The sequence below is a fragment of the Etheostoma cragini genome, chromosome 9 (assembly GCF_013103735.1).
Source record: "Etheostoma cragini isolate CJK2018 chromosome 9, CSU_Ecrag_1.0, whole genome shotgun sequence".
Taxonomy (NCBI): Eukaryota; Metazoa; Chordata; class Actinopteri; order Perciformes; family Percidae; genus Etheostoma; species Etheostoma cragini.
Window position 1 is genome coordinate 25,591,365 of NC_048415.1, and position 15,461 is coordinate 25,606,825.

The 15,461-nt window shown below is 45.6% G+C and overlaps 1 protein-coding gene across 9 annotated transcripts in view; it reads right to left on the reverse strand.

Moving 5' to 3' along the window:
- Positions 1 to 6,376: 6,376 nt before the first annotated feature.
- dab1a (DAB adaptor protein 1a) overlaps positions 6,377 to 15,461 on the reverse strand; it is a 197,138-nt gene continuing 188,053 nt past the window's right edge. For 8 of the 9 annotated variants that reach the window (XM_034881340.1, XM_034881347.1, XM_034881344.1 and 5 more), the window contains 7 exons: positions 14,712 to 14,774; positions 14,493 to 14,589; positions 13,055 to 13,461; positions 12,046 to 12,241; positions 11,821 to 11,969; positions 10,322 to 10,418; positions 6,377 to 6,932 (listed from right to left, as the gene is read on the reverse strand). In XM_034881340.1, the coding sequence (XP_034737231.1) occupies positions 10,338 to 10,418; positions 11,821 to 11,969; positions 12,046 to 12,241; positions 13,055 to 13,461; positions 14,493 to 14,589; positions 14,712 to 14,774 (993 nt within the window). In that variant the 3' untranslated portion in view covers positions 6,377 to 6,932; positions 10,322 to 10,337. The remainder of the gene's footprint in view (positions 6,933 to 10,321; positions 10,419 to 11,820; positions 11,970 to 12,045; positions 12,242 to 13,054; positions 13,462 to 14,492; positions 14,590 to 14,711; positions 14,775 to 15,461) is intronic. The other variant, XM_034881342.1, reaches the window with a different exon arrangement.

The window sequence follows — 15,461 nt, forward strand, 5'->3', positions numbered from 1 at the left end:
AGGGAGGTAATCTCACCCGTTATGACCTCATAAGGGGCAAGATTCCAGATCTACCCGTCTGAGCTTTCATTTTCTCAAAGTCAGAGCAAGATACCCAGGGCTCGGTTTACACCTATCACCATTTCTAGCCACTGGGGGACCATAGGCAGGCTGGGGGAACGCATATTATTTTTAAAAAACCTTTAAAGTGACATTTTCATGCCATGGCATCTTTAATGTTTTATGTAAAGCACTTTGAATTGCCCTATTGCTGAAATGTGCTGTATAAATAATGCTGTCTTGCCTTTGTAACACACGTCTTTTAACTGAATGTATGTATTTTAATCTGAAGTGGGCCACTTGTCAAACACTCTGTTCTAGAAAGGTGCAATGTAGTCAAATTACAGTAGTTTTCTTCCTATCAATGCAAATTATATCCGTCAGAGCTGTCCTTACTATCACTTTGTATTGCACAATGTGATTTAAAAAAACATTGCGCAAAACATTCTGAAAATGTCAAAAATGCTTAGCCGCTGAGCGTTGTCATAATTCTATGAGTGTTTACTGTAATAAATGACAACAGACTTATTTAAATGGGAAAAACCGACAGCATGAGGTTGTTTAAAATGTAAACACGCGTGAACACCGACATGTACGATTATTAAGCTTTGTGGAACTGAAGCCACTGTCAACACAGCAGCAGACTTCCTTCTTCACATGCCGTCACTTGAGCAGACATTAAAGTGTTTGTCGCTGCAGCTCGCTGTCATAATGACGGACATGCTCCAGTCACTGCCCCTCCTCGCTGTCATAGCTGACATACCTCTGCAGCTCGGCCCCGCCTGCTGCAAAGTTGTTTCTGGCACAAACGAGGAATGCCAGGATTGCTTGTGTGTGTGTCTGTGTGTGTGTCTTTAAAGCTGCTGCTCCAAAACACCCAAGGCAACCCTATGGCATAACCCCTACTATACATATCAGATGCTCTGTATAGCTGAAACCCTTAAACCCTAATGATATACTGTAGCTGCACAACATGCACCTCATGCCCTGTTCAAGAGCTATGATGTTGTGTACTTCATGTTCAGGTGAGCAATAGAGGAAAATCCAAAATGAGTAAAGGTACAAAAGAAAAACAAGAAGCAGAGAGGAGAAGAACTCTAAAGTGATTGGTCCAGACTTACCGTGGTCAAGGCCGTTGACTGGTTTCGGTGGGAGGGCCTTCCCCCTATAATCAATGGGGGGGAGGTCTGGAAGAGAGTCGGTGGGACTCTGGGGAAGCTCTTTGGGAGGTGGGGTGATGGAGTAGGACGGGGTGGGGTTTGTCAGCGGGCTGAAACCACATGGAGGCATAATAATTATGTTTTATAATAACAGAATAACAGACTGAATTTTATAAATCCACAAAAAGATGTGTTTTGTTTACTTGTTCTTCCTGCGGGCCTTCTCCAGAGCATTGAAGATCCTCTGGTCATACGCAGACATCCTTTTCACTGGGCCCATGTCCTCTGCCCTGGAGAGGGCGGAGAGTGCTGAGATGGGACGCTCAGCTTTGGGAGACGGCAAAATGGATGTAGGATCTGTAACTGGAGGAGGAGGAGGCGTCGCCACTGCAGCGATATCTACAGTCTCTATACCAGCCTCAGCTGAAATCCCAGGCTCAGGAGGTGATGGAGAGGGAGTGGAGGTCGCTGGAGGAGAAGCAGAGAGGGCACGCCCAGGTGGAGGGGTCGGGGGAGCGCTGGGGGGATTGGGAATGGTTTCATTTATGCTGGCGGGCCAGGAAACGGCCAGGGCGGGAGCTTCTAATTCAAGTGGAGTTGTCCTCTCCGGGGTTGGAACTCTGGGAGCCGGGACATCAGGAATAAAGGCAGGAGGTGGGCTGAAGTCCAGAGAGGCCGGGATAGTGGAGGGTGGGGTAATTTCCACTGCAGCATTCGAGTCAGGAAAGGTAGGAATGTTTGGTAGAAGGGCCTTTGGTTGAAGGGCCGTTGGTTGGGTGATTTCAGCCGCTGATGGTCCATCACCAAATTCGGAAGGTACTGGGATAAGTGGAGCAGGTCCAGGATCGACTGAGCTGGGGGTGTCTAGGATAAGATCTACTGGGAGCTTAACTGAATCTCTTTTTGATGCTTTCATGAAACCCAGAAAGCCCTTCTTCTTCAGTGTCGTGGCTTTGGGAGGCGGCGTGGCTGGAACCAGCTCTGCAGTGCTGTCCTTAGGTGACTTAGGGAGCAAAGAGAGCCTCTTCTCTTTCTTCTGATCTGCAGAACAGTCCTCAAGCTTCTCTTTGCTTCCTTTGGTTGCCTTGTCTTTCACTTTTTTCAGCTTCCCTTCACTCTGGTCTTTTCCCTTAGAATTAATCTGGATGAGAGGGTTTTTCTTGTCCTCTTTGAAGACCACTCTGGGGGCCCCCGCTGTCTTCGCTTCCAAGTTCTGGTTCATGGCGGTGAGTAGGGAGGTGCGTGCTCCGGCAGGGAGGTAGTGTGGGGGGCTCTGTGGGGGAGGTGGGACAAACTTTGGTTTGTCCAGGAGAACAGGTTTAGTCTTAGGTTGCTTCAGGAAGAGTTCTTCCTCCTGAAACTTGGCCCTCAGGGCCTTGAAGTCCATTGTTTCCTCCTGGGGAACGGATCACACAATGCAATAGGCTGAGGTACAATATCAGGAAAATATAGAAATGATATGTTCGCCTGATGTTGTCTGAGAGCACAAAAACATGTGGCACTTCCAATAAAAGTGCGTGGTGCTTAGATAAGATAAAGAAAGAAATTACAGTCATGTTTTACATTTCACAGCACAATGATGGTTTTGTTTTTATTGCATTTGCATACCATACCATGCATCCGGCTTTCTGAATAGAAAGACGGCAGGCAAACCTGATCTGTAACGATTGGCCTGAATTGAATTAGTTTCAACACACACACACACACACACACACACACTCATATTTGTATTAAAGCCTAAGTAGTTGCTGGACAATATCTATTCACTACAGAAACCAACTCACTCACAAATATTTAGATGATGTAATTATGACAGCAAGCAGCCCTACACCTGTTGACCCAATATAAAAATATTTCATAATCGCAAATAATATCCTGTCGTTATAATGTAATAAATCATCGTTAAACACACATTGCGGAAGGATTTAAAGATTTTGAAAGGACAACATACCTGATCCATTGCGTGTTTAACTATCCAACAAAACGACGAAAGCCTTCTTAGTGAAGATGTTAATAACTCCAGCGACTTTATTAATCAGCTTCTCTACATGTGTCCGATTAAAGTAACAGAAGCCCGGCCAAACTGTGCGTCCCCTGCGCACAGGAGATGGATTCGGTGGAGGAATGAGGTTGAGTGGGAATACCCACACTCATCTTAAAAAAAAAAACTGTCAGTCTCGTCAAACGGGTCTGGCCCCGGCTGAGTATTACTGCAACACGTTGACTCTCGACAGCTCTTGTAAGATTTTTTTTTAATCCTTCAGGAATGTCGCCCGGCTGGCACTGCGCGTAATGAGTCACTGTCATGGAGTATTGTTGTAGCTGGAGTTTCTTTTTCTTAAAACTGTTTAATTTCCACTGTGACATTTTTTATAAAGCAGCTCCAGAATCTCTGAAAAGCAGAGTGTGGTCTTAGATGCTATTTCCATAGATTTATTGTGCGTTAATCTGTAGCTTCTGAATATTTAAGGTCAACATTGCAAGTTACAAAAAAGGGAAATAATATTTAAGCAGGCATTTGTAATAAGACATAAGATACAGGTATACAGCCTTCATTAGACAGTTGGAAAGGATACTCTGCCTTATGGCCAATCAGAGCTTGTACGGAGGTGTGTCAGGGAGCTGATAGAGCTCATGGACAGAAACTGTTGCTCATCATTGTATGACTTATAGGCCCCTGAAACCTGATCACAAGGGCCTGGTCTGTGTCGAGAAATACTAGTACATGAATAACATTGTAACTGGACGTGAGAAGAAACTTAAAGAGCCAGTTCTCTCACAAAAAGACACACTTCTCCACTTAACCTTGATTGCATCCAGCCATGCAGACTGTTCCCATTAGATCTGCTACAGTTTTGAGACTTCCATCTAAAATTGCCAGCACAGCCACAATGCAATGAGGCTAAACTGATTTAAATTTGTGGGACTTAATGTATTGGAAAAAAAATACAGCAAAAAAAACTTCCAAAAAGATTCTGCGCATTATCCCAACAATCCACAGCCTATCTTGCTGACAGCTTTCATAGAAGAAATAGTCCCAAAGAAAACTGCTGACTGTGAGCTTTGTGGATTAACCAGTAACTGGGACAGTGCTTGTTTTGGAAAGACACATTGCTGTCAAATGTAATATTTTTTTTTCAATGCTATGAGCAGTAAGAACACTTGAGCTACACAATAAATGTGCGGGGGCAAAACCCTCACAAATGGGTTTCTCATCCAGCCCAAACCAACTGCATGGCCAGTGACATGTGGGTACGTGAGGAAGTTGTTTAGTGTTTGAGATTTGGGTGAACCGACCCAAATCTCTAATTCTAGTTTCTCCTGTACAACATGGACAAAATGTGTTAAAGTTGTTCTATTGTGGGCGCCTAGAACCGCGGCCCTTTGCGGTCTTCAGTTGTCCTGTCATCAAGTGGAGGCCTAAAATGCCCCCAAAAATGTTGCTCTATATATATAAAAAATATAGTTGTGCTGTAGTTTCCTCCTCCACAGGGAAAGAGAAGGCAGAAGCTCTTGCTTTGTAGTTGGTTGCTCTCACTCTCTCTCTCACACACACACACACACACACACACACACACACACACACACACACACACACACACACACACACACACACACACACACACACACACACACACACACACACACACACACACACACACACACACAGAGAGAGACATGTCAATTATTTGGGATGTGTTTATTTGTAACAGTAATACATGGTGGAATACGTAAATCAAGAGAGAACCAAAAAAATCATCTAAAAACCCACTGTAGAATGTCATATTCATAAAGATAAAAATAATGTGTCAATTTACATTAAGAAACTGTTAGCTGAGGTAAAGTTAAAATAGGTCTAGAAATGTTATGTACTCAAACAGCAATGTTTCCCTTTTTAGTCAACTTCTTTGTTCATCTTCTAGTTGTCAAATTTGAAAGTTAATCAACATCATAGTCCAAAAGAGTTCTCGAGTGACACGGGGACTCTGGCCATAAAATAGGGAGTCATTGGCATCACAGTTGATGTAGTTCTAGCAGAGGCTGCTGCACTGCACACACAGATGCTGGGACAGCAGCAGTTTGGCACCTGACCAACAGACAGACAGATGGGCTGAGCATCACCGTATCTAAAAAACTATTCTGGTGGAGAATGGGATGGAGGAGAGGGGCATTCTGTCAGCAAGGGAGACTGTCTGCAACGTACAGAGACTGTAGGTGTGGGGTACAGAGCCACAGGCTGTATAGGCTTTCGCTAACATAAACTGCAGAAGGTGATAAGAGATCAATAGGGTCAACGTGTGCAGCTGGGACCAGGATTAGTAAGTGCGGTTCAGACAAAGACCTACAACATCCATGCACAAGATGAAATTAATATCAGAGGGCGACAAAACAAAGTGGGAAAACAAAAAGATTTGTTGGTATTGCTTGGGTTAACGTCAAGAGTTTGCATAACTGAAGCCTTCCTATTTTATGGCACAGAAGTCCAGTGGACAAAATGGTTGTTCTTCTTGTTATTATTTACAAAATGAGATTGGCAAACCAACGATCAGATGCCTTAAAGCCATGTTGACTCTATAACTCCTATAGAGCTGACCCCAGCGGCTTGATTGACTTATAAAATAAAAATTCAATTTTTCAATTTCTTCATTTTCTTTTTTAATTGGTATTGTACAAAAGCTATAGAGAATGAACAGTTCGATCACAGAATCTGTTTGACTTGCAACTACTCCCTCTCAGTGTCCATTCCTCAGCGTCTCCCGTCCTCTGGCCTCTGTGCGAGTCTGTCTGCGAGGAGAGACATTTGGCAAATTAATGTGTATGTATGTTAGAGAGGGTGTTTGGTGTGTGTGTGCGTGTGCGTGTGTGTGTGGTGAGTATATGTAAGCTGATTGCTGTGTGCACAGTGTGTGTGGAGTTGGTGTGTGAGTAGCTCCCAGAGAGTCTGTTTCTGCATAGTGATCCAGCAGACACTCACAAGAATAGGGAGACAACGCTCGAACCAACCAACCAATCAGAAGCAGTGATCCCCGCAACAGACCATCCCTGATAGGCTCGTTAAGAGTCTAGCTCCTCCTGTGGGATCTCCTCACTACAGATTCTGTCCGTTAAAATGAAAGATGATCATTCTAATCCCGATGAGAGAGAGAGTGTGAGTGTGTGTGTGTTTGTTTGTGTATGTGTGTGTGTGTGTGTGCGTTTGTGTGGGTGTCAGCGATATGGAGGCACTGCTTGATTCAGTCCCTCCTTGGCAGCACAGTCTCTGGCCAGACACAGGAGGCAGAGGGAGGAGTGTGAGAGCGAAGACAGAAAGGAGGAGGGAGGGAGAGAATGGAGAGAAGGGAGGAGCAGGTTATGTCTGTAAGGCTGGGTGTGAGTCGCCACAGGGAGAAGAGAGGAGAGGAGAAGACAGCACAGTGGAGGGAGAACTGGATCCATCTCAGTGATTGATATCCCTCCTGCCTGCAGCGAATGACCGAGAGAGCTCTCTTCTCTCAGGAGGAGAGAAGGAGGACAGAGGAGGCTCTTCCTGGGAGGTTGTTAGCCGGAGGAGAAGAAGAAGGGCTTGGCCAGGCAGGGAGATGTGCCAGACACACACACACACACACACACACAAACACACACACACACGGGTGCGGGATCTCCTCCTGTTCTCTCGGTGCTGGTCAGGTCTTCCTGTGTGTCTCTTTATTTCTTCCCTTTGTTGATCTGGGCGTAGAGAGGGTCCTTTCCCTTCTGTGCATAAGAGAGAAAAAACATCAGCAACAGCTTTCACTCTCCCCCCCCCCCAATATAAACCTGGTTGGCTTTGCAATGTTTGGCCTCAGCGGTTCATCTGGATGTTACATAATCAAAAAGGGAGGACCCGAGTTTTTGATTCTGATTCATTCTCTCAACTGACTAAAATACAAATATCACCTACAAGCCCTGACAAGTGCGATCCAGAACTGCAAAGGTTTGTTAGTTCCTGTACGTAACATGACCACCAGGTGGCAGGAGCACACTGCTTTGGAGGAGATCCATCACTTCTCCAATCAGCCCATCCAGAGCTCTCACTGAACAATTAGCCCTCACTCTCATGCATGCTCTCTCCCAGTTCAGGGTGCCTCCAGGACCAGTACGATTCAGAGGTATAAACTAGCGCCTTGAAAGACCAGTTACAGTATGAGTCATCATGTCTGTGCTTCCGCCAAAGTGAGCCGGAAGCCAACAGTGGATGATGGAACACTCTGCAGTCAGAGCACAAAGCCTGCAGCAGTCACTCACAATAGACCTGTTATTATCGTACACATAATTACAGCCAGCCACTCAATATGCTGCCGCAGACAACTTGATTGGAAACTACTGGCTGGTCTGTTATATTCTGGAAGACTTCTCTCACTCTGTGCAGAGTTTTGGGGTCTACCAGCATCTGCCACACAAGGATGCGGTACCTAACGTTCATGGAATCGGATGAAAACTGAAAATGTGAGCCGTACAACGTTCTCTCAAGGCCAAAATGGACTTGCGTTACGGTTTTGCAATCCTTATGCCATACAACCGTTTCTGCTGCCACTGTGTGGTGCCCTTCAGTTTAACTATACTACATGGAGTGATGGCACAAACTAAAGCAAAGACACAACTATGTGGGACTACAGAGTTGTAAGACTCCACTTCCTTAATGCAGCGTTAGGATGATCAGGTGAGGGTCTCGAGGAACATTCTGACATTTTTTGGACAAACAATTAATTGAGTAACTGAGAAATAAGCAGCAGATTTATCAATAAAAAAGGCCAGCTGCAACCCTGTTTAAGTTGATGTTCATAATGTTTCCATTTGTCTTTTGGTTGGTTGGAAAAAAAGTCCATCATGTGTTCAAATTTGCACAAATAAAGCAATATTTGATTCATGTTGTATCTGAATGCAGTTCTCTCACGGGAGATAGTGGCATCTGGGAAAAAATAGAAGACAGACTTTCAAGAAAGCGGCTTTATGCTCAACTTCACACTAAAATCGGACATCGGTTTTCATCTGTCTGAACAGAGAGGGGGTTAAAGTTGTGAGGAATGCTTTAGCTGAGGCTTGGGTCTCTGGGTTAGAGAGCTGTACCAGTGGGGCCAGCCGAGGCCAGACAGTCAGCAGAAAGTAGCTGCCAGCAGCCCTGAGAGAGGTGACAAAGAGGCTGAGACAAGAAGTGACAGCAAGCACACACTGCTCAGCCGCTGCACCAGAGCGACAGCCAGGCACTGTCATCCCGCATCATCTAACCAGCTCTGCCGAGAGGGGCCCGCCTCAGCTCCGCGAACCCCGGGTCGAGAGAGGGGGGAGGCCGTATGAGCGATGTGCTGGCATGGCACCAGCCTGAAGGCCAAAATATCTGACCTGGCTGGTACATGTGTGCACATGTATGCGTGTCTGTGTGACTGAGTGGTAAGCCCTGGGCCGTGGGAGCAATGTGAGATTGCTCATTGAACCGTGGAACAAGGCCATTTCACGGCTGAGACTCGGGAGCGTTTGCTGGACATGATGAGATCACCCCAGAAAAAAAACAAGAAAAAAAAACACTTACACTCCCACTAGCCTGAACGCATGTCTGTCTGAGCCACACAGTGGGAGGGGGAGGACAAGACAGGCGGTCACGGCCCCGCAACAAACCCACTCCCACAAACACACAGATTTTTGGCTCCGATATGAGCACAGGTGGTGACAGTATCGATCACAGGTGTGCTTGTCTGGGGAATAACTAGGCCTATTGGACAGTTGTGTGTGTGTGTGTTAAAGTCGATGTGATTGAGCAAGTAAACACCATATGGGAGCAGCGTCACTGGACCAGGACCAAAGCAGTCCACCTACTACAGAGGAAAAACTCCATGCTTCTGGCCATAACAGTCCGTCTGCAGCCAGACACAGCACTCAGTCCAATCCGTCCTCCCACTTAAGGCCCACATCCACCTGCTGCTGCCCTGCAGCCATCAGAGCGTCTGAATATGAGGACGGCGGCCAACAGGGGAGAGAGGCTGCTCAGCCATCCCTCCTCCTCTCCTGGAGTGGGGAAAACTAGAAGGCTTGGGTTTTAATTAATGCCAATTATGCCTGGGAAGTCATTAATCTTGGCACCCCAGTATTAGCCGATGAAAACAAAACCATTACATTTACTCTGTGTGAGTGCCAGCAGCTATGATTAGGAGCCACACTCGGGAGTTGTGTGGGTGAGGACACCGGGTGGGGATGCAGGGATCAAAATGGCTCTCTTCTTTGGTGTGTGTGTGTGTGTGTGTGTGTGTGTGTGTGTGTGTGTGTGTGTGTGTGTGTCGCTCCCTCTTCAGTAGGCAAACTGCATTTTGACAGGTTTCTAAAAAATGTCCAGCTTATGCAAGTTGTGTGAAAGGTTTCCTGTAGGATGATGTCCAAAAAGTGTAAAAGACACACACACCATCAGATGCCTGAGTTTTGATAGTAGCTGATTGTCTTTCTGAGTTTAGGTCACGTACAATAATGCACATAGCATGAGTTACATTACATCAAAAACATACATAATGTATAAAAATGGCAGCACATATCATTTTTTTATTAAGCCAGACATCCAAGATCAGCATGTTGCACACAACACTGGCAAATCCCAGATGACGTCCTGTTCACTGAAGTGCACAGTTTCTGATTGGCTGTCAGACACTATTGGCTTTCCGAGTGAGATGTGTGCTATTTAGGGAAGGGCGCGTGATTTAGGGACACGACACAAAGACAGGACACAATGAGGGCATAGAGCACTATGGCCAAAATGAGCATGCGTGATGATCTGGTCACACCTTGTTTAAAACACACACACACACGCACACACACACACACACACACACACACACACACACACACACACACGCGCACACACACACACACACACACACACACAGCCACATAATAGATACTTACAAAATTCCAGGTGAGGCTACAACAACAATCACTAACATACTGTACATAATGAAATGCAAGCAAATACTAATCACATGCCACATCGCACACATGACCAACCACTCTTAATCTTAACTGATTAATGTGAGTGGGCGGTGCAACAGTCAGGCAGAAGAACAGATGAGGGCAGGGAGGTGAAGGAGGAGGAGTTAGGAGGCAGGAGAGGTATTGATACCTACCCTGCCCTGCTGCTATCTAGCTCCCAGCCTCTGGACTGGCCTGGTCTGGGCTGGGCTCTGCTGTCTCACTGGGGCAGGGCGACCCAGAACCACACGCCTAAAGAGGGGAAGAAGGGGAGGAAGGAAGAAAGAAAGAGAAAGGTGTGGGAAGAGAAGTTGATGGAAGGGGTATAAAAGAAGGAAACAAGGGGGAGTGGAAGTAGACAGAGAAGAAAACATCTGAAAAAAGGATTGCAGGATCGCTAAAGACTAGACGTAAACAGGAAGCAAAAGAGAAAAGGTGTCAATACTCTAAAGGAGAAATAAGGACACTTGTTGAGACAGCCCACACAGTCTCTTCTCAGAAACACATTTGCAAACACACACACATGCACATGTCATTTACAGTTCTCTATTATGAAAGACCTCGTTCTATTGATCCGCTGCTTTTTCTCTGAAAACACTTTTGTTTTTCACACCTCACCCGACAGAGAGTGGGAGGCTGTTTGTCTGCCTCCACTCCATCTTTTCTCTCTCTTTTTTAACCTTTCCGCAGCCTTCACTCACTCACCCAGTGCTGCCAATGCACATTTCTCTGGGTTGTGTAAAGCTTCTGAATGTTATTCAGGCCTGGTGACATTTTCAGAAGTGTGAAAGTCCTTTCTTTTTTCAATAACAGCTTGGATTGAAGGCATAAAACTAAGAAAGGGGAAAGCATGAAAGAAATACAAAAAACAGAGAGAGAGACCAAAAGTAAGAATGGGAGGGAAGTCCTGTTTCTTAAAAGGTTACTCAATCTACAAGGACTTTGGTCAAAGACAAAGGAAGTTTCTTTGCCCACCCTTAACATCTCTTTATCTTTTCATCTTTCCTTAATTTCTCTTACTTTTTCTTGTTAGATTGTAGTGCTGGTAAAATAATTATGAATTGCCCCTGGAAGACAAATCGGGGCATTATTCCTCCTTTATCTCACCAGAGATGAGTCTGTCCATGTAGAAGTAGTGATGTATGGCTGCTACCTGGCTGGTATTAATAACAGCTTAATGATGTCTCTGACAATCCCACCAGCTAATTTAACGCTGTGTTGACCACACATATACACACACACACACACACACACAAAACCACATACTTATGCAGGCATGCTACTGCTCGTGTTCACACAGAAACACACACTTCATGTGCACATTCACACATGCACTGACACAAACACACACTCAGGGACACAACAACATCGACCCCTAATCAGCCAGAGTGATTACCTGGCCCGCCAACACCGCTACAAAGGCTATTTATCAGCAGATCTCAACACGCAGCGCAGGTTATTGCAGCATGGGAAGTGAGTTATTAAAGACACAAACACACTTGACTTATTCCACTACCATCCTCCCGCACGCACGCACACACACACTTACACACACACACACAACTTATTCCACTTCAACCATTCTCTCTCTCTCTCTCTCTCTCACACACATACATACGACTATTCCACTTCTACCAACTATGCACACACTTACAGCATCTTCCTCTCCACTGCGACTAGGGCTGCCCTCTGCTTCCCCAAACGAGTCATCTGTGGGGGGGTCTGTGGCGTCGGTGGGGGGGTCACTGACATGGGAGGCGGAGGACTTGGAGGGAGAGCTCTGCCTGGGAGCTGGGGTGGGTGCTGCATGGGAGGAAGGCTGAGTCAGACACAGCTACTGAAGAAGCATGGTACTAAGAGTAACAGATCGAGCTCTTACGTGAGTTGGTGGACGGTGTCGTGGAGGTGACTGGCGTCAGATTCATTTGAGAAATGTCAAAGTCGTCACAGTCGTCCGTGTCCTGGGCAGTGCCCACACGGCTGAAGTAAGTGCTGAATGCCTCTGAGGTTCCCGCTAAGCCGGGCTGTTCACCCTTCTTCAGCGGCATTGCCGGAGGTTTCGCCAGCTGAAAATCCTGAAGGAGGAGGCTGACGTTACAATTGGTCACTGTGACTTTAACACTTTCACACACTGTGTAGGCACACAAAATGTAACCCAGACTTTTAATTTATGATAGTTTTTTAATGTTTTCTCTATCGTCCTGAACTTGTTGTAATCTTAGAGCTTTTTGGACTATAGCAACAGTCTCACCCACTACAATCTTTGATCTAAACCATATTGCTACATTGTCTGAGGGCAAAACAAACTCCACAGAGGCTCATACTAATCTAGTCCAGTAAAAATGGCAAGTTATGTCATTGACCATGTCCACTATGTCCCCAGTTAATGACTGGTTGTGACCTCCCTATCTGGTTCCCCATCTCTCACCCTGTCATCTCTCTACTGTCAGCTATCTAATAAATAGGGCTGTCCTTGATTCAAGAAAGTCTTCTTCGAGTCAACTAATCAATAATTCACAATGACCAGATCTTTAAAACAAAGTTTCTCCACAAAGAATCATGCAAAAGTACCACTTTAAATATTTTGCTACCAGAGATTATAAGTTTCTTGGAAGTAAGTTATTCAGCATGAAACAAAATGCATAAAAAAATGACTAATCCACTGAAGAAATCGAACTCGACTTTGAACAATTTGAACGATTCGTCAACTAAGAGAATAATGCCCCAAAAATAATATCAAGCTTAAAACGGTTCCTAGCTTCTCTGGTTGATTTTGCTGCCAATTTTCTTTTCTTTTTTCGCATCTTGACCACTCTTTCTAAAAAAAGACAAAATGAAAAAAATTCAATTCATTCAATTATCATAATTCTGATCTCATCCCACCGTACCTTGAACATCTCCTTTCCTATCTTCCTTGCCCTCTCCCCGTGCTGCGGACTCGACGACGCTGAAGGGGAGAGAGCTGCAGCGCTGGCTCCAGCACCTGAATGGCTCTCGCCAGCTGGAGTCACAGTCGTGACGGGGGTGAGAGTCTGGAACATGGCGGCAGGCAGAGTGCCCACAGGTTGGGCAGGGAGGTAGGCTGTGGGAGAGAAGGCTCCGGCTGCCATGGCTGCCCACTGCTGCTGGGTGGCAGGGAAGATGTTGGCCTGGCCCCAGATAAGAGGCTGGCCGCCTGGCAGCACCTGGGCTACCGGACCTAGAGGAGACTGGACCCCGAAGGCCAGGGGTGTCTGGGCAGCAAACGCCTGCTGGGACCAGTGGCCGGGGGGTACTGCTCCCATCGTCACATAACCTGGTGAGAAATATTACAGTAAAAAGTTTGAGGTTAGGAAAAATATATATAAAATGTCGGTATTTTGTAAAAAATTAATAAGGGAAAAAAAAAGACAGAAAAGGAAGTGATTATAATACCCACAGTGCATATGCTCACCACTGCTTTTCTTCCACAAACACACTTGACTTATTCCACTACTATTCTCACACAGGCACGCACACAACTTATTCCACTTCTACCGCTCTCTCTTTATCACATACACACACACACAACCTATTCTACTACTATCATTCTCTATCTCTCTTACACACAGACACACACACGATAATAACCGTGCATCACCAAAGAGTGCTGCCTACTTCTGCCTGCAGCTATGTGGTGTCTCTCCACGGTCATGGTGAACTACCATAATTAGCTCCAGAATGAGGGAGAGACATAATGAAAAGGAAGAGCCCGACACACACTCATTAAAATCGCTCAAACTCATCAGTGGAAGCTCATTCTATTACACACTTGCTGCTCTTGTGTTTCTGATCTCCAGTTGTTACTTACAGCAGAGAAAGTTGACATGTCAACTCGGCAGCCCTGCTGCACTCACATATGCACAGAGAGTGGAGGAGAGGAGACAAACAGTACAGAGGAGAGTATAGAAGGAGAACCACACCAACTAAGACCTATACAGTTATGTCTAATTCACAGAAGGCCTGTGCATATCTGGGAGTCTTCACTACCATCATCTCAGCATGTTTTATTACCTTCCTCTGACCAACACAGTCGCCTCAGCCACAGGTAAATCAGCAGCCAGATAATGATGCATTTCATATTCAACACACAACCAACTCCACCTTTTCGCCTCTTTCCCCTCATCTACATTTCAATGTTATTCCGCCCCCCTCTATTTATTTCAACCCCTCTTCTATCTCCTCTGCCTCCAAAGCTTCTGACTCTTCTTTATCACCTTTTCTCGACGCTCTCTCTCTCCCGCTGCGTTTGTTTCCCCTCTGCTTGAAGCAACGGTGTATTTAAGCAGGAAATGAACAAGGTCCTACCTGAGGGCACAGACGCGGGATTGAAGGGAGCAAACAGTTCCGTGGGAGGCAGCAGGCCCTGCGAGGGGTCGAGGGTGTTAGCTGGAGAGGCGGGGGTCTGTGCAGGGTTGTGATTGGAGGTCGGGGTGGAGGAAAAACACATCATCGGAAAAACAGTTTGTACTACAGATTTTATAAGACGAAAATCCCAAACTGTGTATGTGTGCAACAGCTACTCACCGATGGAGAGGTGATGTCGGGCGGTGTGGACATGTCTCCAAAAATCTCTAATTGGTTGATATTCTGAGAATAAGATAAAGCATACACTACCAGTCAGGTACAATAACAATACTGCTATATATATGAGAGAGAGAGAGATTTTTTTCTGGGTCAGTTTGCATTCCATTGCAACATGCATCACACATTGCATGCAACACGACACTGGCCTGGTATGCTTGTGGTACCTACCTGAGCACTGTGGCAGCAACACAGACGAGGTAACAGAGGGGTAAGGAGAGATGGGATAATGAGATGAAATGATTATGATGATGTACCTACCAAGAGTTATCACAATCTTTCAAAAGGGAAAAAAAAGTCTTTGTCATCTTTGACATGAAGGCGCTTTCCACCAGCTGGTCTGAAAGCAGACTAGCACACCCTCTGCATCAGTCTTCAGTGTCTTCTTCTGGACATTATGTTATACTCACGCTGTTGTGGATGGTGTCTGCTGAGCCTCAGAGGGAACAGCTAGCACATACAGCCGCCTTTCTATTCGATTTGAATTTGTTCTGTAACATTCTGTTTCCTTTCGTAGTCGCCCGAAGATCCTTCTCTTTAGTATCTCCTCTTTTTATGTGTGCAAGTTAATAATATCTTTAGGCCGGTGGCAAGTGAAGGAAACTATTTTTAGCCGTAAAGGAATTTAAGCCATGAATACATGGTCAGAGATTTGCATAAATCATGGATGTGGATCATTTCTTTTGAGATAAT